Source organism: Lissotriton vulgaris, chromosome 10, assembly GCF_964263255.1.
Source record: "Lissotriton vulgaris chromosome 10, aLisVul1.2, whole genome shotgun sequence".
Classification (NCBI taxonomy): Eukaryota; Metazoa; Chordata; class Amphibia; order Caudata; family Salamandridae; genus Lissotriton; species Lissotriton vulgaris.
Genome location: NC_141698.1, coordinates 81,245,342 through 81,269,338, shown reverse-complemented (window position 1 = coordinate 81,269,338; position 23,997 = coordinate 81,245,342). Strand labels below are relative to the sequence as shown.

At 43.6% G+C, this 23,997-nt stretch overlaps 1 protein-coding gene across 2 annotated transcripts in view; it reads right to left on the bottom strand.

The window, feature by feature from the left end:
• Nucleotides 1–23,997, bottom strand: part of TRRAP (transformation/transcription domain associated protein) — a 737,638-nt gene that overhangs the window by 269,253 nt on the left and 444,388 nt on the right. For both annotated transcript variants that reach the window (XM_086940544.1, XM_086940545.1), the window contains one exon: nt 17,374–17,499. In XM_086940544.1, the coding sequence (XP_086796670.1) occupies nt 17,374–17,499 (126 nt within the window). The remainder of the gene's footprint in view (nt 1–17,373; nt 17,500–23,997) is intronic.

Below are 23,997 nucleotides of genomic sequence, written 5' to 3'. Positions count from 1 at the left end.
TTCAGTCAGGATGATTAGGTCAAGGTCCAGTGATAAGAGGAGATCAGCAATGGCGGCGGAATGTTTCGAGGCCGATCTGCAGTTGAGGAGAGTGCATTTGAGACGGGGTGTGTTGAGGGTGGTAGGTGGTTCTAGAGCGAGAGGGACTTTTCTAAGGTTATTGGGTATGGAGCATCTGCTGTTTTGTGTGGGGGGTCTAAGGGGATTTGAGTGTAACGTGGGAATGGTGAGGTGTGGGGTGGTTGTGTGATTTTGGGGGGCTGGGTCATAGGAGCGGAGAAGGGTGAGTGTGTCGAGGTCAGAAGTAGGGTTGTGGGTGCGACGAGGGCGGTTGTTGCGATTGCGAGCTGGGATTGAGGTCCGGTTGGGGGAGAGTTGAGTGAGAGAGTTAATCGGAAGGGCGGAGAACAAGTTGGGCGTGGAGGTGTGGTTGTGTGAGGGGTTGCAGGGGCGACAAGAGGGGCGAGGGCAGTTGCTGAGGCTATGAGCAGGGATTGACGCCCGGTGCAGGGCGTGTTGAGTGTGGGAGTCAGCCGGAGGGGTAGGGGACAATTTGGGAGGGAAGGTGGAGGTGGGTGAGGGGTGTATGGGGTGTGTGGAGAGTAGTTCTTTGATGGTGTGTATGTCTTCTTTGATCTGGGTGAGAGTGGCCATGATGTTGTCCATGTTGGGGTAGGTGGTGGAGGTGGGGGGGGGGGGCAGTCAGAGGTGAATGACTGACCAGGGAATTCGCGTGCAGGTGGGAGAGTGGGCTGGTGATCGAGCAGGACTGCGTTGTGTTAGTGTACGTGATGGTGTTAGGGAGGAGAGAGGTGTTCGAGCAGGGCTGCGTTGTGTTAGTGTACGGGATGGTGTTAGGGGGGAGAGGGGTTTTGGGCGGGAAGGGTGTGGATGAGGCAGGGAGGATATTGGTGGTATGAGTGAGGGCATTGATGGTAGGCGGGGGGTCAGGGTGTAGGCTGGGAGACTGATAGTAGTGGTGGGGGTGCAGGAAGGGTAATGGGGGCTGGATGAACCGGCAGCGCTGCTCGGAGGAGAAAGCCTACACTTTACGGGTGCTGCAACGTGAACTGCGCACAGCCAGTCTCCACAGAAGAGGATATGGACTCAGGAGCACGATAGAGAGGGCACTCTTTGCACCGCGGAACATTTCTATACCGTCTGAGTGAGTAAGACTGGAAATGGGCCTGTGGGGGCCCCAGCGACTCGAGAATAGTGTTGTGACACGATAGACACTTTTGACTAATTACAGAAGAGTCAAAGAGGAACTTAAGTACCGCCTACTAGTACACACTCCCTGGATGTGGCCACCAGTGATTGGGGAAAACCCAGAGCACATTACAAGGTAGAGGGTGGGGCAGGGATTTATCCGACAGCTACTACAGGCTGACCTCAAAAGCAGTGTGTTTTCGCATAAGAGTATAGTTATTCCCTTGCATATGTAGCGTTCGAAACAAAATACTTATTTTTCTTACAAAAGTTTGTATTGGGCAGGACATGTTCACTACCTGTATCTACACTGCTGCGAGCACCTCCCCACCACCCCGAGGAAGCCTTGAGTGCTCGCCAATAGCTACCACTGACCGTCAAGTACAAAAGGGATACTTGGCCTAGTTGCTTAGTCCATAGTAGTTCGGCCCTCTGGACATCAGGAGTAGAAGGCCTCAACCACCATGGTTGGACCTTGCAGCCCCTGCTTGGCCCATGGCCCTCTGAAAGGGTTCTACCAAAAGGTGTAAAGAAGCAGGATTGTTTTGTCATTCTTATTAAGGAGAATTGTAACAAAGAAGTATCTTTTCTTGCAATGTTCCTCTAAGAACATCATAAACAATTTGTTCAGTTATTTAATATACAGATACAATGCTTACTTTATTAATCTACGTAAGGGAGTTAAAGAGTGGTGTTGAAATTTCATAATTTTTTTGCCCAATGAGGTTAGGGGTTAACCCAAATTAGGAATAGATCGAGAAAAAGCAAGCTATATACTTTAAAGAAGGCACATGTTCTGGAGGAAAAGTATTCCTTTAGGATCTAACCTTGGAAGGCCTTGGACGAATGATTAAAGCAAAAAGCACATCTTTCTCGGTTAGTGTGTTCTACAACACATCCTGACATCTGACAAATAGGCAATTCCCAAAGTGAAATTACATCTGTCTACCTAGCTCACAAAGGGGAATTGTGAAGGACATTTGCCATTTAAAGTAGCAAGCTTTCCAAATGTGTACAATGGTGAGGCTGCTTTATTGACAGAACCAATTTGGTACTAGAATTTGCATGGGCTGACTTGGCAAAGTGCTCATCACTCTGGCACTAATCCTTACTGAGGCTGTACTGTTTTAGCGTGGTGCACTACTTGAGATACTAAAGGATGAGACTGTGATTGCAATTTAAACTATGTATAACTAGAAGGATATATGCTTTTTCGAGACAAGAATCACATTAGAAATATAAGGAAAGGAGACCTGAAACTAACACTGTAGTTAATTTTGTATTCATTTATGTAAGAAAGACCACTTAGAACCAGGGAGTTGCACTAGGAAGGTGGCTAATAATTAAATATTAAGTACTGCTCAGGATCTACAGGATAATCTGACTAGTCCAAGAAAAGTGGCAAAAGGAAAGGGGTGTGAACACCGGTCAGCACCAGACTTTCATTCAGATGGCCTTTCACTGAGAAAAAACTCATTCTATAAAAAAATCTATCATAACATTGATTTTGCATTTAAGGTAAACAGTAATTCAGACAGTGGCATATTGGATCAATGAAGAGGAGGTTTTCATGCAGCAGTTAAACTTATTCACTTACAATCAAACTTATGGAAAGATGAAAACATCGTGGCAGATGTTTATTGAGACAAAGAATTTCATAAAATGGACCCAAAGCAGACAGCATAAAACGGTTTAAAAATAAAAAAAACTATTAGAGAAGTGAAAAATGGGTCTCCAGATCCAAATGGCTTAAGAAATGTAAATAACATTCTTGCTTCGGCTCTCATCATGACCCTACAGAACCCTCTACCAAAACATTGATGATTACAGCAAGGGATGACTTTCTTTAATTATATTTTATTGGACTCCATCTACCTATAAATTCCTCACTTTTTCAATGCCTCCAGGCATTAGACTGGATCAAGAAACTATTAATAGTTTTTAATAAATAGTGTTATTATTAAATAGGAAAACTATGGCCTATAAAGTTGTCAGGCTTCATATTTTGTCTTGTAGCAAACAAATATTAATATCAGATGCAAACAAAATCTTCAGATTGTGCTTTGGCCCTATTCATGACTCTAAATCATGCAAGAAACACGGCCAAATGCATGCAAAGGCCATTGAGGAACAGGAGGCTAAACCTTTTTGGCGACGGTCTTGAAACAACACCAAGGTAAGAGGGGTCAATCCAGTTCACAAACCAGGTCCTGCTGTCACTTGCCTTTGACGGGCAAATCCTCAAGGATTACCTCTTGGAGGGGCACAGAGAAGTCATCCTAGAATGCAAAAGAGATATAGGAAAGATCCTTCATCTTTGCAGTTGACGACTCTGCTCCAAACATTGGCCTCAACTTCGGAGTCAGTTACCAGCACCGGATTTAGTCCCAGGTCCATCTTTAGACAAAGAGCATTCTGATCTTGTTCTGGCTTTCTCAGCCCATGGAGCTGGTCGTGCTCGAATTGCGGCCTTTAACCAGGTGATATTGGACTTCTTCGGAAGGAACTTCATTGTGCCTCTCAGGACACCAAGGAGGCGTTAGGGTCACCAACTGGGGACAACAGATACAAACCCAGCGCTGATTGACCACACAGAGGCTCTCAATGCCGCCGTTATTTAATGCGATTTTCTATAGCGCGTACATTACTCAAGTTGTCAGAGCGCTTTACAAAAGAACCAGTTGCGATACATAAGGACTTAGGATTACATGAGTTACATAAAAGATACAAACAGGGAAAAAAATGCAAGTGTACAAGTTGTAAAGTCACACAGGAAAGAAATACAAATAGAAAAATTGCAAATGTACAAGTTGTCAAGTCACTCAAGGAAGAGATACAAATGGATATACTCTAAGAATAACATAGGAATGGAAGTGAGTACAAAGGTCTACTACATACACTAGTGGTCATCTCGATAAACATATATATACAAATAGTAGATTTTCTAAGGATACCATTTTGCCAGCGATCTGGCTTGGACAAGTATATATCACATATTTACAGAGTGAAAAGAGAAATAAAAAAAAATAAAATAAAAAGGGGTAGAGAGCAGTATGTGGGGGAGAAGAGTTGGAGGCTAAGATTGGTGAGAGGGGGACCTGAGGGCGAGAAAGAGATAAGGCAGTCCAGCGTAAGTGAAATGTCTGAAGGTCTCGAAATTCTTGATTTCGGCGCCACTATATTGGACATCTTCATGCTGATGCTTTAGGTGTTGTCACTGGCATCAATGAATGTAATTTCTGTGGCCCACTGTTTTTCGCGATTTAGCAAATTTCGATTTTTCCAATGAGATTTCAGTATGCACGCAATGCCCGCTATATGGAGCAAATTTGCTGAGATAAAAGCTATCCTCCTGCCTGAAAAGGAAATAATTCAGTATCTCTGAGCGACAAAAATCTGTGGCAGACAACAGCAAAGAGGCTGCTATCCCCACCAATCCTCCCTGCTGCAGTAATTGTAGCTTGGGTGCGGAAAAAACAGCAGAGGGTGGGCGGAGAGAGGAGAAACAGGAAAGAGAATAAAGAAGAGAAGAGGAACAAGAAAGGAAAAGTAGTAGCACGTAGTAAAAACAAGGACCAGCAGCTTGTGTGCTACGAGCGGGGAGGAGGTGGGGGCGAAGGAGATGCTCCCCGAGCGGACATGCGCTCCAAGGGGGGTGGTGGCCTCAAGCGAAGGAGAGGCTGCCCATGCGAAAAATACAGTGTCTGCCTGGACCCCCTGTCCTCCTCGTGACCTCGTACTTGTGTCAGCTGTTTCTATTGGAAATGACAGCATATTTAACCCCTTAAGTGCTGCCTCGGTGCATTGGCCGACGGCAGCACTACCTCCCCAGTGCTGCACACGACCATTGGACGTCCATTCAGCACTAGTTCCAATGGACAGCGCAGCACTGGGGAGGAATGTTTAATAGCATCTATGAGGTTAAGAATTATCAGAAACTCAGTTGAGTTTGTCAAGTCTGTTTCTACATTCTGTGCAACAGTCACTGTACTCCTCAAAGGAAGGCTTTATTAGTATTTTCTATTTTTTCTGCATAAAGTTTGCTATTTTTATCACATGCTATACAATATTGAGAGGCAATTTAATATTGTATACGTAATATGAGAAGAACGGAGGCTATTCTGTGATAGGCCTGCATGGGTAAACGCAGCATTTTTAAATAGGGTTTCTCATTTGAGGGGTGTGTAGATTCCAGTCTAGCTACCCTAGGCTCCACAAAAACACAAATCATTGATGGAACATCGCAACACAACATTTACACATTCTGTCCTCAAAGAGCAATACAATTCCACAGGTTTCACAGGCTCATAGGATCTAGCTTTAGGCAACATATCTACTATCCCGCAAGAAACTTGGAACATGCAGTTAAACATCACACAGCAGAGATAACCATTTTATGACAAAGAAATAACAGGCTCAGGCCTCACACAGCAGAGTTCTCTATCGTGTTAGATTTATTCTGCAGCTCTTGCCTTGAGACAGCGAAGCAAGGGGATATTCATATCTTACAAATGTACACTTTTTATTTATTTTAATTTTATTTATTCTATTTTAAAGGTTCCACACAGCGCCGGCTAGACCCGGAGGCACCAGGGCGTCCCACATGAGCACCAGACCACAGCCACAGGCCACATCGCCACACAGCTACCAGAGCCGGGCAAACACAACCACAAGAAGGTTGAGACAAACAAAAAGGACACACAGGCATGGGAAAAAGCAGGCAAGGGAAGAGACTCCGGGGAGGGGGGTGTGAGAAAGTGGCATCTTTCTTGCCTTGGTATCCCCCCACTTTTTTCTGAACTGCTGATGTGCTATGACTGAGTGTGCCCTGGATTCCTGCCAACCAGGTACCCAGGGCCTGTGTTCCTTCCCTAAAACTGTGTTGAAACTAAAACCCAATTGGCATCTCTGGCCACCTATCAGCCACTAGTAAATGGTACCCTAGGTACCCAGGGCATAGTGACCAGAGAAGACCCCTGAGTACTGCAGCACTTAAAATCCACCCTCAGGGGCCCTGTACCCTGACAGACAGTCAGCCTGCAAAGGCAGTGTGTGGGTAAGTACAGAACTAAACCAAGAGTCGACATGGCACACATCCCTGTGTGCCATGCCCACAGAACCCACTGCCCTGGCATACTTCAGTCACCCCTCTAGCTGGGTGCTCTATGCCAGAGGTGTGGGCAAAGGGGATGAGCCCTGTGCCCCTACAGTACCCAGGGCCATTCCTGGGCACTGTAAGTGCAGTGATGCCATTAAGAGTATATGGTGCTGGGAGATTGTCATTACGAACTCCACAGCACCGTAATGGCGACACTGAAGACTGACAAGTTTGGTACCAAACTTCTCAGCACATTAAACCCGCACTGATGCCAGTGCGGGATTTAATGTGAAATGCACCAGAGGGCATCTTAGAGATGCCCCCTGAAAACCTAACCTGCAATCCACGTCTGGGCTGAGTGGCTGCAGAGGCTGTGGCTCCACTCCATCACCTCTGGGTAGGTACAACGCCTATGCTGAGCTGCATGGAGCCACTTAGCAGCACACCAGAACACTGCTATGAAAATGTTCCAGCCCTTGTACAGTGTCGGGGAATGTTTCAAAGAAGAGCCTGGGTACAGTCAGGGGTGACCAGCAGCGCACTACAAATACACATTACATTACATAAATATCTATTAGGAATCAGCTGAGATCTACTTCTGTGAAGTAATGTTTAGCCCAAATCAGGGTAGAGATGGATCATTGCAGAGTGGCATGATGCCTGTTACCAGCATACAATTTAATTGCTGGAAAGAAATCTAAAGCGTCAATCCCAAGAACCTAGTAAAGGCATGACTGCCTTTGAATAGCTCTGTTGCTGATTCTGCCTTTTCTCCGGTGAGAAAGTGCATCTTTTGACATGGTTAGACCCCACTTTTTGCCTGGAAAAATATGTGGTTTAGATTGTAGTGTACAGCGTGTTTTAGGTCCCCTGTAAAACAAAATAATACCTGGGTACCTAGGGCATTCGGACTGAAAAGGGCCCACTAGGGACCCTTCACCTAGGTTTGCAGACTGCCATTGTAGCATGCAGACTACCATTGTAGCATGCAGACAAAACAACAAAATAAACATGGCACACTGCCTGAGTGCCATGCCAACTAGCACTGCCTAAGGTATAGGAAGGTCATCCCTCTAGCAGGCATTACAGCCCTAAGGTAGGATGCACTATATATATCAGGTGTGGGAATATCTAGATAAGCGGACATGCCCCTACAAGCTTGTTGCCTTTGAAATACGACCGACAGCCTATGCTGCTAGCAGAAGATGGCAGCCCCCAATTTACACCCCCACTCTGGGTGAGAAAACCGTCTGGAAAAGCTAGAAAGATTAGGAGATGCAACCACCTCTGCCAACTCCACCCCTAAGGTAAAGGAGGCGAGATAAAGTACACCTTTCCGGCCACGCCCTCATGACGATGGGGTACTCCTCCAATCAGGGCTAGGACTATGCTCCCTTCCAAGGGAGGGTGAATCATTGAAAGTGTAGACACCCCTGGTCCTACCTGCTACTCTCCCGAAAACACCCCTAAATTTAGTATTTGAGTGGCTCCCTCAGACCTTGAAACTAGAGCTACGACGACCTAAGAAGCCCGGACACCGAGGAGCTGCACGAGAGAAGGATCAGTGACTGACTGCACCAGCACTGCCGGCCTGCCTGCCTGCTGCCTTTCACCCCTGCAGGTCCAGCGACCTACAAAGCCCTGTGAAGACTGCCTGCCTTCGATAAAGACTCCAAATTTTCTGGGGACTGTCCAAAAAAACTACCAAAGAACTCTGCCTGAGGAACAACAACCTCACCAGGTCCACCCTCTGCACCAGACACCCACGACCTGAGTCCAAGTAGCCCACCGGTCCTGTGAAGGTTCCCCAGCACTTCTTAGCCAGAGTCCACCGGGGGCTGACTCATGCCCGACTCCACCACGACGCCTGCAGCCTCAATCTGAACACACCCCATACCACGACCTGCCCAGTACGAAGATTTCAGACACCTAAGGAAACCCCAAGCCCCTGGGCCTTGAGGATCCTGACCGACGGTTTCCCTATGCCCGCTAACATCTCTACTTACCTGGGCAGTGGTGGGTTTCCTTTGTTCGGCCTCCAGGCCTCAACCTGCAGCTTTTCTTCAAGCTTGATCTACCCCATTAAATTGAATTGGGTGCCCAACGCAGAGTGTACACTCTGCACCCCGCCGCCCCTGTGCTGCTGAGGGTGTAAGTTTGGGGCTGCCTTGTGGCCCCCCCCTTGTACTTACCGTAACCCCGGGAAATCGACCCCTGACACCGCTTTACTCACCTATTAGGAGTGTGTCTTCAAGGACCCCAGTCTCCATTGATTAACATTGGGCCCCGGTCCCGAACCTGCCCTCTGCACCCGGCTGCCCCTATGCCAGTGGTGGTGCAATTTCGGTGTCCATATGAACCTTGCCTGGTGTTGATCTAAAACACTGAAATCGCATCATTGTTTTCCCCTAGGTTCATTTTTCTAAGTAAAAAGTATTTTTCTTGAAAAACGTACTTACCTTAGAATGTATATCTTGGTCCCAAATTAAAAGTTCATCAAAGATTCATTGTTTAAAATTGGTGTGGAACTCCTTTTTGAGTTTTGTGTCATTTATTGATCACTGTGTTTATAAAAAATGTCTTGCACTCATCTGTGTTGGGCCTAAGGCTCCACCATACCATAAATAGAGCACTTAGGGTTTGCATTGAGCCCTGTACACATCTGGGGGAATCCCTGGACTGTGTGCACAGGGTAACCACCACGTGGAATACCATATACAGAGGCAGCTTTCTACATCCTTTAAGAGCCTTGCTCGTGTCTGTTGAATAAGCAAACCACACTGATGTATCTAAGGGCCAGGCTGGCTGATGAAAATGTTATATTCCTGTAAGCATCGATTGTTTTCAATTCCCTATTCGGGGGATTGGTCATAAAAGATTAGGACTACCCTCACTTGTTTGGGCCTGTAAAATCACACTATCCGGTGTTAGGAGTTAAATAGCAAAGTCCAGATAATCAGAAGCCGGCCTATGTCGCCTTACCCATCATCAGTGTCTTCTGGAGCAATATGTGCCTTCTGTACTGTGTCCGATCCAGAGCTAAAACGAGAAGGGAGTCTGTGCTATCAGAGGTATAGAGGCAGAGATCTCAAATTAGAGTTACGCTGTAAAACTACTGGTTGTACTTTAGTAATGTCACAGCACAACATTGGCCTGACATTGGTACCAGGTCTTCTACCAAAACAGGGGGAAGTCAGTGCGACAGGAACCAGAGTGGACCTTTGCACTGGTGTAGAAGTCTGTACAAAAATCAGAATGAGCTAGACAGTGGGTCCCTAGGGGTAGACTACGTCAGGGCAGACCAGCTGGAGGAATCCTGAGACCCATTTGGCTGCAGAATGGTCTTTTTCAACGCTACTAATTGCTTTGGATTTGACGACTCCCCAGGAAACTACGGACATGCTGGACCAACTGCGGAATCGGTGGGAAATCAAGGGGGTGAAAATTTTATCTTAACATTTTTTGCGCCTTCATGAAGGATTTAGAGTAGCAAGATGAGATCATGTCAAGTCTAGCTTTCTCTACTCATGCGTATGCTTGGACTTACTTCTAGCGTGAAGTAGATCACATGTGGAACTGTCTCACGACCAGAACCAAACATCGATAAGCGACTTGGAGAGTTAGCAGGACCTATGCTTAGACCGCAACCCTTTTTGGGGTTGGCATGTCAACTTTCGATGCACGAGGGTATACTTATCTCACCTATTGGAGTCATGCCCAGAGCCTACGCACCAAAGATAGACTACATGCGGGCCCATGACCAACATCCGTTCCTTGTGGTCTAGGAATGGGTTGAAGCCTGCTGTTTTCAATGGGGACATTGTTCCCTAGCACACTGACAGAGAATATCAAAATCACCATCAGACAAAGTTGTGAGGCGGGCTCCTGATTCACGTCAGAAGGCACGGAAAAAAAGGACCGTGATTAGAGTGTGGCACTTACATGCTCCTTCATTCTGAGTCGGTGTGGTGTCACATCAGAGCCACAGCATGCCACCTAGCAGTGCACTGCTAAAGAATGAAAATCTCCAGGTTCAATCTGGCAGGTGGGGTTAATATAAAGGTAATGAATCTCCAGTCAGAATTATGAATCATAGATCAAAATTCTGTGTTCAGTCTTTCACCCTCTCTTGTTTCGTGAGAGAAAAAAGGTTTATTTGGCCACAGGGTAGACAGGGAAGGATTGACAAGTGAGCAAAACCTGGCCACGAACAATCATCTCTCATTTTGAATGATTGTTTACTTTAAAAGACCAGTAATAACAGCCTTTATGTAAAAGAAAAAAGACCTAAGTAGATTATTAAAAATGTCACTTATAAATAGTAGTGCCAAATCCTAATTGGGTATTTCTGGGTCCACACCTACTTGCACAGACCGAGTGCCTTCACTGGCCTTTGCATCAACAATCTTTTTTTGCATTTAAATTGCTCAAGGTATATAGTTAGCAACAGGTAGCATTCGCACAGAATCTAGTGATAAGTAATATGCTACTTACCAGTATGCATCTGTTCTTGGCATGTAGGGCTGCTGACATTCATATTTGTACATAGATCGCCGCCTAGTTTTGGGTCTGGATGATTGCATATTGTTGTCCTGGAAGAGTCTTCGAAGTATCACGAGATAGGTGGCTCCTCCCTCGGACTACAGGGCGCATGGGCATCCTCTCCATCCTCAGATTGTTTTTCGCCATTGTGGCAGAGATGGAGTATAGTAAAGTAGGAGATGTCCATGCAAGAAAGAATGAATGCTACAGCCGCGACAGGCACCGGGGAGGAGGGTGGGCGATATGAATGTCAGCAGCCCTACATGCCAAGAACAGATGCATACTGGTAAGTAGCATATTCAGTTCGAGGCATGTGGGCTGCTGAATTCATATCTGTGCATAGAATGTATAGCAGTCTCTCCATTAGCGGTGGCTACCTGTGCCAGCTGCAGCAGTTTGAAAAAAAGTTTTTAGAACAGCCTGTGCTACAGCAGCTTGCTGTTTGGAATGTACATCTACACAGTAGTGTCTTGTGAAGGTATGTATGGTAGACCATGTGGCTGCTCTACATATTTCCTCTAGAGGAATGTTTCCTAGGAAAGACATAGATGCCCCTAGTTTGCGTGTAGAATGCGCTCTTGGGGGAACTGTTAAGGTGCGTTTTGCTATTTGATAACATATTTGAATGCACTTACCGATCCATCTGGCTAACCTGGATTTTGAAATTGGGTTGCCTTTGTGTTGTGGTGAAAAGGCAACAAACAATTGTTTAGTTTTCCTAAAATCCTTAGTTCTGTCAATGTAGTAAAGAAGAGCTCTTTTGACATCTAGTGTATGTAGTGCTCTTTCAGGTACTGACTGTGGATTTGGAAAGAACACTGGCAGTTCTATTGTCTGATTGATATGAATGTGGGATACCACCTTTGGCATGAATTTAGGGTTGGTTCTAAGCACCACCCTATTTGCATGTATTTGGATAAATGGCTCTTGAATAGTTAGGGCTTGCAGCTCGCTAACTCTAAGCGAAGTAATAGCTACCAGAAAAGCCACCTTCCATGTTAGAAATTGTAATTCACATGAATGTAACGGCTTAAATGGTGGTCCCATCAGTCTGGTTAAAACAATGTTTAGGTTCCAGACTGGTGAAGGTGGGTGTTTTGGAGGACTGATTCGCTTGAGTCCCTACATGAATGCTTTAATTGCTGGCACTCGAAACAGCGAAAGATGCTGTCTGTTTTGAAGATAAGCTGCTATGGCAGCTAAGTGTATTCGTATAGATGAATAAGCTAAATTGCAACGATGTAAGTGCAAAAGATAGCAAATGATGTTTTGTGTTGAAGCATCTAATGGGTTTATGTCATTATTATTACAATAAATGACAAAACGCTTCCACTTTGAAGCGTAACATGCTCTGGTAGCAGGTTTTCGTGCCTCTTTGATAATATTCATGCTGTCTGGAGGTAAGTTTAGGTACCCAAACTCTAGGACTTCAGGAGCCAGATTGCAAGTTTCAGCTGGATCTGGGTGCTGTATGTCTCCATGGCTCTGCGTTAGAAGAGCGGGTGTTAGATGCAGACTTTGATGAGGCACCACGGACAGTTCTAGAAATGTTGTGTACCACGGTTGCCTCGCCCATGTTGTAACAACTAGGATTAGTGTCATTGGATGCTGGCATAGTTTGTGTGCCACCAGTGGTATTAGTGGTGCTGGGGGAAAAGCGTACGCAAATCTGCCTGACCAGTTCATCCATATCGCATTGCCCTGCAACTGCAGATGTGGGAACCTGGCGGCAAAGTACTGGCATTTTGCGTTTTCCTTTGTGGTGAACAGGTCTATGTCTGGTTGTTCCCACTGTTGGAAGTATGGTTGTAGCACTTTGGGATGAATCTCCCACTCGTGCATATGTTGGCTTTGTCTGCTGAGCAGATCCGCTATTTGATTGTCCTTGCCTGGGAGGTGTTCCGCCATGAGAAAAATGTTTCTTTGAATGGCCAACTTCCACATGCTTTGAGCTAGGTGTGATAGTTGTGGAGAGTGTGTTCCTCCCTGCTTCTGTATGTAATACATTGCTGTCATGTTGTCCGTCCGGATCAACACAGTCTTGTTGCACAAATGTATTTTCAATGCTTTCAGTGCCAGAAAAACTGCCATCAGTTCTAGTAAGTTGATGTGCATTTTCTGTTGTGTTGTCCACAGGCCTTGCACTGTGTACTGAAGGACATGGGCTCCCCATCCTAACAGGGATGCGTCCGCCGTCATGACTATCTGTGGTACAGGCTCTTGGAACAGGCGACCTTTGCAAAGGTTTTGTGGATTCCACCGATGCAGAGAGTTGTATGCCCGACTGGTTACCAACACTAGGTCTTTCAATTGTCCTTGAGCCTGGTTCCATTGTTGTGCTAGGCACTGATGTAGCGGACGCATGTGTAGTCGTGCGTGAGGGACTATGAATATGCACGAAGCCATCATGCCTATGAGTTGCATAAAGACTCGGGCAGAGAGCGAGTGTTGTGGCTTGACCTTTTGGATGAGCAGTAGCATACTGTTGATCCTTGCTGTGCTTGGATATGCTTTTGCTGCTAGAGTATCTACTGTTGCTCCCAGGTACTGTTGTACATGGGACTGCTGTAGGTGAGATTTTGGGTAGTTCAGCGAGAAGCCTAGACTGTGTAGGAGATGAATGGTGCGAGACATGTTGCTGGCACATTGCTGGGCTGACTTTGCTTGTATTCGCCAGTCGTCCAGGTACGGGTAGACATGAATATGCTGTCTTCTTAGATGTGCAGCTACTGTCGCTAGGCCTTTGTGAAGGACTTTGAATTGGTAGTGTTGACCTTGTATTGTGAATCTGAGATACTTCCTGTGAGCCGGGTGTATTGGTATATGGAAGTATGCATCTTTCAGGTCTAAAGTTGCGATGAAGTCTCCTTGCTGCAGCAGTGGTAAGACTTGTTGTAGAGTGAGCATATGGAAATGCTCTGATAGAATGTATTGATTTAGGGGCCTGCGGTCCAATATTGGTCTGAGAGACCCGTCTTTTTTGGGGATTAGGAAGTATAGAGAGTATACCCCTGTACCCTGATGTTATATCGGTACTGGTTCTATGGCTCCTTTTTGCAGCATACTGATAACCTCTTGCTGCAATAGGTTGAAATGTTCTGTGGACATAGAACGGTGTACGGGTGGTATGTTGGGCGGTGTGGAGATGAGCTCTAGGCAATAGCCATTTTGGATAATTTGTATTACCCACCTGTCCGTGGTGATGTTTTGCCAGGCAGGTAGGAACTACTGTAGTCGTCCCCCGACCGGTGTTGTATGGTCTGAGGGTAGCAGCAAGAAGTCACTGCTTGGTGTTGGTAGAGGATCTGGTGGTATTACCTCCTCTCTCTCTGCCCTTGTTGCTATTGCCTCGGTAACCACCTCTATTATTGTTTTTGTTGTAGGTGGTTTGCGTGTTCCCCTTGTAATTTGAGCTGTGCTGTGACAAGGTACCTCTTGCAGCTCCTCTGTAATTGGAGCGACGAAAGGAGCCCCTATGTTGTTGGGACTGCAAGACTCCCATTGACTTAGCAGTCTCAGTGTCTTCCTTCATTTTGCCCAGAATGTTGTCGACAGCTGGACCAAACAAGAAATCTGGATTTACTGGCTAATTTAATATAGTGGACTGAACTTCATTTTTGAAACCTGAGATGCGAAGCCACGCATGTCTTCGGAGCATAACACTGGTGTTAATTGGCCTGGCAGATGTGTCTGCAACGTCTAAGGCACATTTAATGGAGGCATTAGTTATTAACTTTCCCTCCTGTACTAGTTCCTCAGACTGTTCCTTGTAAGGTTCTGGTAAATGCTGGAGGAGTGTCTCTAAGGTGTCATAGTGTGCCCTGTTGTACCTAGCTAGCAGGGCTTGCGTATTTGCAATACGCCATGTATTTGCTGCTTGGGCAGCTACCCTTTTGCCTGAAGCCTCAAGAATTTTCAACTCTTTGTCTGGAGGAGGAGCTTCTCCTGTTGTTTGAGAGTTTGCACGTTTACGTGCATTGGATACAACCAATAAATCTAGAGGCAGTTGGCCCGTAATATATGTGGGGTCTAATGGTGCTGGCCTGTATTTCCTCTCTATTCTAGGTTTAATTACCCTTGCCCTAGTTGTTTCCTTAAATATGTCCCCTGCATGTTTAAGTACCCCTTTCAACATAGGTAATGTTTTTACAGACCTTTCTGATGTAGCAAAATTGTCAAAAAGGAAATCCTCCTCAATGGGGTCTGCATGCATCTCTACATTGTGATGGAGGGCTGCTCTATCTATTAGTGCATTAAATGCAGCCGTATCCTCTGTAGGGGAAGGCTTAGCAGGGTATGCAGGTGTATCTGGAATGGGTGTAGAGCTATAAGGGTCCACTGAGTCCACCCATGGTTGTGGCTGGGTGTCTGGGTCAGAGTCTACTGGGTAAATGTAATCCTCATTATTTTCATCAATCACCTCTTCCTCTGAGTGTGTGGGTGAATATGTGTATGGGTTAGGCATAGCTGGATGGATAGGCTCAAATAGAATAGGGGAAGTAGCACAGTCCCTTTTCTTCTTTAGTGGGATAGCATAGGAGTCTTTACTGGATACTGGTCTGACTTTCCTTTTGTAGAGAGTAACTTTTCCAGTTTTAGGGTCAATATAAGTTTTGACTGTTCTTCTGCTGAGGGGTCTGGGTAGAAGATCTCCTCTTCAGCAGTTTTTGTGTTTTGCACTGATGCCTTTGTTTCCAACTGTTTTGGTCCGACACTGCTCTTTGGGTCGACCAGTCTTGACGTTACAAGAGTCTATGGCGTTTTGTCAAGGGGAGTTGGAAGACCAAATTTAATCGGTCCGAATGGCTTCGGCAGTACAACCGTGTTTTTTGGCTGTGTTGGTTTCTTCGGAGCCGATGTTTTGATCGGTTCGACCTTTCTAGTCGGCTCGATCGTCCCCTTTTGAACTTGAGGCGTCTTCGGAAGCTGTTGTTTCGGAACGATGCCTTGAGTTTTCGGCTCGATGTCCCTCTTTGGATTTATTGGCTTCGGCTCGATAGTTTTCGATGGAACTACTTTTGGCTTGTCAACTTTCTGTTTTGGTTCGACAACCCTTTTGGGATCGAGGCCTTCTTGAAGAACCCCTTTTGTTTTATTGGCATTCGGAGCCGATTTTATCGGGTCGACGGCCTTCGGTTTCGGAGTTTGTATAGGTACGTTGGGCTTCGGCTCGGCAACCTTTTTGTTCGACTCAGATGGGTCTACGTAGTTCGGTCCGAAGACTGTATTGTCTATCAGTTTCGGTTTTGGTTTTGGTTCCACTGTTTTTGGTTTCGATGCCAACAGTTTTTGATGCTGTTTATGAGATGGCTCTTTTTGAATATTCTTAGCCGAGCTGGAGTGCGGGGCTATAGAATCGGTATTGAGATCTTGGCTAAGGCCTTCCAGCGATGAAGCGACCTGAGCCTTTGGAACAGACGTAATGTTTTTGTGGGGCGGTGTACTCATGGTTCGCCCAGCTTCGTCACTGGAGTCGTCCTCGACAGCTCCAATCCCTTGATCGTCGTCTCCTACCTCGACGATGTCTTCTTCATCATCGACGTAGTAATTGGATTCTTGCTCGTAGTCTTGATCGGACTGTCCCTCCGATTCTTCGACTTCGACAAGTTCTTCCTTGTCGTCGAAGATATTTTCTGGCTCCGGCGCGGATTGCTGCATGATTAACCTAGCCGCCCTTCAATTCCGGATCGTCTTTTTGGATCGAAACTGGGCACAGGCTAGGCAGTCGTCTTCGTTATGATCTGGGGATAGACATCTGTTACATACTTGTCTGTATGTGGGAATTTAGCGTTACAATGAGGGCATCTTTTGAAAGGAGTCCGTTCCATCGACAACCGGTCCACGTGGCGTCGAGAAGGCCCTGCGGCCCGATTCGACGTCCGGAGCTGGATAACTCTAAATAAAGTTTCTCTACACCGATCGAAACGATACCGACGAACTCTAAGGCCTTTGGCCTTTTAGAATAACTTTTTTCGATTCCGAACTTCGAGTAAAGGAAAGTACATCCGAACCCAATGGCGGAAAAAACCAATCTGAGGATTGAGAGGATGCCCATGCGCACTGTAGTCCGAGGGAGGAGCCACCTATCTCGTGATACTTCGAAGACTCTTCCAGGACAACAATATGCAATCATCCGGACCCAATACTAGGTGGCGATCTATGCACAGATATGAATTCAGCAGCCCACATGCCTCGAACCAAAGAGTTATGCACTTTCCAAATAGACCTGTTTCAGACACTTTAAGAAAGCTAGATATAAGGCTAATATTGTATCAAATAAGAATAATATATTCAGAGTCTGAAAAACAATGTAAATATTCTAATGTTAAACATAATCAGCAGGGTCAGCATAGGTAGCATCAACTGTACCTGCCAATGAAGCCCAATATCGTTCAAGAATATATTTACTAAACATTGACGTCACAGGCAGCAATCAGTTGGTGAATTCTTTAGTAGTCATAAAATAAAAAACACAGTGCGACGTGTACTGATTGAACAATTACAGAAGATAGCTGGAAACTCACCAAAGAGCTGGGAAGGATTAGCACTGGTAGCCTTTTCGTAATTAGTAAGCCCTTCGTAAATCACCTTCCCCACAGCTGCATACAAGCACTCAAGCTCCTCATACTTTGAGGCTACACTCGATGTACCTGAAAGAGAACACCCATTGTTCAGTTCCACAATACAGAAGCAACATCGGATCAAACAGACACAATTACTTGCCACCAATTAGATGGGAGTCCTACCACCCAAGGACTGCAGTGATAGTGTGAATCTGAAATTAAATAAACCATTAGGTGCAAATTATAGTACACGTCTACTGAAGCTACACTTCAGAGAAAAACAACAAAAGCATTGACATAATTCCTGAAAAACATGATATTGCATGATAAAAATGTTGAAGTTGGACAGATTGCTTTAGACTGAATGTAATGAAACATGAAGTCATGTGAAACTCTGAGCCTTGTACTGAAACTGCCACCACACTGAACACATCACTGAGGTAAGATTTGAAACACAAATCTAAACTTTTAGTGCTGGGTAGCAATACAGCCTCTAGAACATTACACTAGCCATTTATTTGTATGTCAAGTGCAAGGATTGTCTTAAGGAAGATTTACTTCTGAACAGAAGTTAACTTGTGGTATTATGAACATTCCGTTCATCATTTGTTGCCGCAGGACATTCAACATAAACATGGCACAAAAATCTGCCTCGCGACCGACAGATGTCTTTGGGAAATAAGAGGGCAGAGATCTTTTCACATCAGTGATATAAAGACACTAAAAAACGGAGTAAGGCAAAAGTGAAGGTCCATATCCCATCTATTTAATGCACTCATGTAGACAAGAGCTACGATTACTATATTATGATGGCATCATTTCCAGTCCTATGCTTTCATTCATATTACCTGTTAATTCGGGAACTTGTACTCTTCCTGCGATTCAATTGAACTGATTGGAGAATCAGTTCCAATAAGGATGATTTGTAATATAAAAGTAAGTATATACATATCTATATATCTATATGTATATCTATATATATCTATATGTATATCTATATATATATCTATATATATATATCTATCTATATCTATATCTATCTATATCTATCTATATCTATATCTATATCTATATCTATCTATATCTATATCTATCTATATCTATCTATATCTATATCTATCTATCTATATCTATCTATCTCTCTATCTATCTATCTATCTATCTCTCTCTCTCTCTCTCTATCTCTCTCTCTATCTCTCTCTCTATCTCTCTCTCTATCTCTCTATCTATCTCTCTATCTATCTCTCTCTCTATCTCTCTCTCTCTATCTCTCTCTCTATCTCTCTATCTATCTCTCTATCTATCTCTCTATCTATCTCTCTATCTATCTCTCTATCTCTCTCTCTATCTATCTATCTATCTATCCCTCTCTATATCTCTATATCTCTATATCTCTATATCTCTCTCTATATATATATATATATATATATATATATATATATATATATATATATATATATATATATATATATATATATATATATATATATATATATATATATATATATATCCGATACACTGCGTCTCCAACCAGTGGCAAACTCCTCCACAGTGATAGAAACAGCAAAACAGCACGGACACGGACCAAGTAAGTGCTGAAGATTTCATTTGTGCAAATTCAGCCGCATGACGTTTCGGCTCGAAGGAGCCTTGCTCACATGACAACATTCTGATGTAGAGAACGCTCATTTAAAGTGCCAGTAATTAATTTAGACATCGTCACCTGGTCGGGCTGGTAATGAACATAGACAAAATACTAGAGGTAAAATGACACGGCAGAGATATTGCATAAGTCAGTATCGGTTTTTTACAGAGAATAATGCAATGTAAAATCACTGATAAATATATTTTGTAGTCACAATCTGCATTAATAAAGGCAAATACTGTGGATTTAAACACAATACTATGAGTAATTTTTCAAATCAAAGAAATCACGGTCAAATACCATAATTCAAATCAATCAGATAAATGCTGTTTAACATATATTGATTGTTCCCGTCGCCTGTATCTATTTGGTTGGCAATGTAGTAAAAATTGTATTGCTACATGCTTAGGCTTTGTGCAAATTACGCAATAGTGCAAATATTCTTACTTCAGATAATAATCTGTTTAGATTTCTGTGCAAAATACGCCATATTGCAAATAGCTTGTTTCCCATAATACGAACATTTTAAAGTGCATGTAGTAATAAATATGTGCAAAATTAGCAAAATCACTGCATTCATATTACCAAACTTAAAATGGATTAAACAATGCATTAAAAACAGCCACAATTCATTATCTAAATATTGATAAAACATCATAATTATGCTTTCGTCATAAATATAAGTTTTATAAAAAGCCCATATTTTTAAAATCCACAAATATGTCATTATAAATGACCTCTTCGAGTGTCCTACAAGTGAAATTCTTTCTTAGTGTAATTAAAAATTATTAGTAAAATCATCATATTAAAGACCAACCGGATATAAGTACCCATCTGGTCTTAAAGATGATTCTAGCCCTTCTTTGAGGAAACATAATTCATAAAGACAGCAGCAATTACAGTACTCAGTAGATCCATTTTAAATCATTTTAAGTTATTGAAAACATATACTTATTCTTTTTTTTATAAAATTCCCAATTTGGATCCAATACTGCCGTATCCCAGCCGGGATACAATTGTTGGATCTAGGCTCACAGTATTGCTAACTGGTAAGGGGCCAGAACAGAACAGTTGAAATATTCAAGTTATGGGAGACATGTGTACATATCTTCGGTGACATTTAATCCCCCAGGGGCCTTTGTGTCGAGTAGGAGGATATAACGGGTCTCCAATCTGCATAACTTGGCTTCTCTGTCTCCGCCGCGTCTGGTGGCCTTGACTGAGTCAATGACAAAGTATTTTAATGAGTATTTTAATGAGGCATTTATACTTTGATGGTACTCACGGAAGTGCCGCGCTACCGGATACGTATTATCTCCATTGGTGATGGCCCTCAAATGTTGAAGGATACGTTTATGTACCGGTAGCTTGGTACTTCCCACATATTTTAGTGAGCAGGGGCATTGCAATACATATATTGCAAACTCAGTTTTGCATGTTAAAACCTGAGATATAGGATGTAACTGGCCACTGAACCCATCAGTATATGACTTGACATTTACGCCGTGGTTACAGGCCTTACAGGTTTTACACCTAATGAATCCTTTGTTGTTCTGCCACCAAGTCGTTTTTTCAATTGGCTCAGGGTTGGTGTCAACTAATTAGTCTTTGAGAGAGGGTGCCCTACTGAATGTTAATAAAATTGTAAATTGATACTTGTATAGCGCACTACTCACCCGCAAGGGTCTCAAGACGCTAGTACGAATACCGCTGTGGAACCCATCCTGGCTTTCCCTGTGAGGCGTCCACTCCTGGGCACCCCCAAGGTGGAGGCCAGGCATCCTTAGCGTTGTGGGGGCCGTTGTGGAGATTAAGCAAGCTATTGCCCAGAGTTGCAGAGTGGGACTCCATGATTGGAATAGGCACCGAGGCGAGAATTATCAGGTCCGTGGAATTTTGAGCCCAAGACCCGCCGAGGCGGGGAATTGAACCCTGGTCCCAGGCTAGACCTCTGCATCAGGGTCTGCCGCTCTAACCATTAAGCCACACTTCTCCACTTGACACCCTCTTGGGTAAACTAGTTCCGATAATAGGATCACTTTTTACAATGGACCAATTTGTATTTACTATTTTGTAAATGTCTCTGTGCTGCTTGTTGTAGCCAGTCATAATTCTGAAGGTTTTTTCTTTTTCTGTTTGTCTAATACCCTCAACCGGCTCGACAGTTGTCTGAGTCCTATTGTCATTTCTTGTTAGTAGATCCTCTCTAGTTTTTGTCAACGATTTAATCATATATATATATATATATATATATATATATATATATATATATATATATATATATATATATATATATATATATATATATATATGAACAACAAACTCCCAACTGCTCTGGACGCAGTTAAAGCGGGCGCAGACCTCCAAAGCGATCACTCCAGTTAGAAAAGATGAGCCAGCACAAGAAAGTTTTCAGTTTTCAGCAGTGAGTGCAGAGCAAGTGCCCTCCATGACGCGTTTCGCCCCGCGAACGGGGCTTGATCACATGACGCGTCAGGAGTAGGCGGTGATTTAAATCAGGGATAAAAGCCCAAGCACCTAAAGAAACAGGTCGCAAGGGTAAAATAACAACGTGAATTAAAATATCCAAAAATACTGAATATTGAAAAACAATTAGAGCATAGTGCTCATAAACGGCCAAATACAATAATTTATAATAAGAGGAAACAAATTCATGATAAATATATTGAACCATCATAATCATATGCATGTGCGTTTTTAAGATTTTCCTCATAAAAGAATGGCCGAAAAAATGATAAGGAGGACACCACAGATTGCTAATCTATACAAAAAACAAGTGATTAGACCAAAAAAGGTTTCAGATGTTAAATACATGGAATCGAACTAGCAGCAGAGGCATCAATTTATGGAAACTACCAAATACATTTCAGATATCATAGATATATAAAGACCAGCTGTAATTTCATCTTTTTAGTATCAGAAAAAATAGTCCTTATATTGACTCTGGATCACCATGAATCAACAGTGCCTCCTCCCATTCACAAAAATCAATGAACAGCAGAAAGGCATCATATAAATCCAATGGAAATATAACCCAAGAAACATACACTTCAAAATGACAAAAAATACAATAGAAAAAGCATTTGTGGAAAAACCACTAGATTCATAGGTAGTGATGTAATTCGTCAAAAGCATTGAGGCCGTTGGGGGATCTGGTGTCGAGCAAAATAATAAAAAAAAGCCTCTCTCTGACGGAGAAGTCTTTCTCGATCACCACCTCTGCCAGGATTAGCCACGGAACACAACAAAGTATATGTAAGATCTTTTAATTTCTTGTCGTGCACTGATTTGAAATGGCGCGCAACAGGGTAATTCATGTCCGAGTTAACTATGGCCCGAATGTGTTGCAAGATACGTTGGTGTGCTTGCAACTTCGTGCTCCCTATATATGACAATGAACACGTGCAGGTCAATTTATAAACCACAAAATCACTGCGACATGTCAAATGTTCCCTGATTGGTATGACACGCTTACTGAATGCAGATGTATAGTGAGTGCTGTTGACTGCAAACGTGCGGGCACGGCATGAAGTACATCTGTAAAAACCAGATTTGTTGAGCCAAGTGGTCTTAGGTTGGTTTTCTGGTTGTGTACGGTCAAGGGAATCTTTCATTGAGGGAGCTCTCCTAAAGGTGATAGCTGGAGATTTGGGCAAAAAAGGAGCTAGAATTACATCAGTCAATACAATTGGCCATTCAGATCTGATAATCTGGCTAAGTCTGGAACTTTGAGCGCAAAATGTAGTGATGAATCTTGCTGTTGTCACATAGGTACCATCAGTGTCTAATTTTATCTTAGGGGTCAGCAATGTTTCGCGTGTGCGTGTTGATACTGTATTAAGAGCTCTGTCCAGTACCGCTCTTTTATAGCCCCTGCGAAGGAATCTATCTCTAGATTCTACTAGACATTGTTGAGTGACAACAGGGTCACTGCAGATACGTTTGATTCTAATGAATTCCCCCAAAGGTATGCTGTTGATCGTGTGAGGGGGGTGAGCACTACGGGCATGCAAGATGGAATTGCCCGCAGTGCTCTTCCTGAACAGTTTAGATTGTATTCTGTTATTGTCAATGTAAATCAACACATCCAAAAATTCAGCAGACGTGTCAGAAATAGTGGCAGTAAATTTAAGATTTCTGTCATTCACATTGATTTCTTTGACAAAATCAGCTGCCAGAGTTTGAGATCCCTTCCAGACGATAAAAATATTGTCTATGAATCTCCAGTAGGCTAATAAATGGGGGAGCCAATGAGCATGAGTGACGCCAAGCACATGCTCCTCCCACCAGCCAACATGCAAGCATGAATAGCTGGGGGAGAAGCATGAACCCATTGCCACCCCGCGTTCTTGATGGTAAAATTCCTTGCCAAACTGGAAATAGTTATTAAAGAGGCAGATACGAATCATATCTAGCAGCATCCGATTGTGATCCCTCATAGTTGCCTCCCGGAAATCAAGAAAAAACTGAACAGCTTCCAGGCCCTGGTGATGGTTAATACTGGTATAAGGTGCTTCTATATCCATCACCAGGAAACATAAATCAGGACCCCAAGTGATACAATTAATCTTCCCCAGAAAATCGGTGGTGTCTTTAAGGAAGGAAGGGAGGGAAATCATATGAGGCTGAAGAAAAAAGTCAACATATTTTGAGATATTTTCATTCATGCTTCCCTGTGCTGAAATAATAGGACGACCTGGGACCGGGGTAGTGCATTTGTGGATTTTTGGCAACAAATAAAACAAAGGTGTGATAGGGTGCAAAACATACAAGAACTTAGATTCCTCTTTTGTCAATAAACCATTTTTCAACCAGGTATTGATATCCTTTCTGGTTCTATCATAACTGTTCTGCATAATGAATTTAGTGGTTTTGGAATAACAAAGGGGATCATTAAGTTGGCGAGTTGCCTCAGTAAC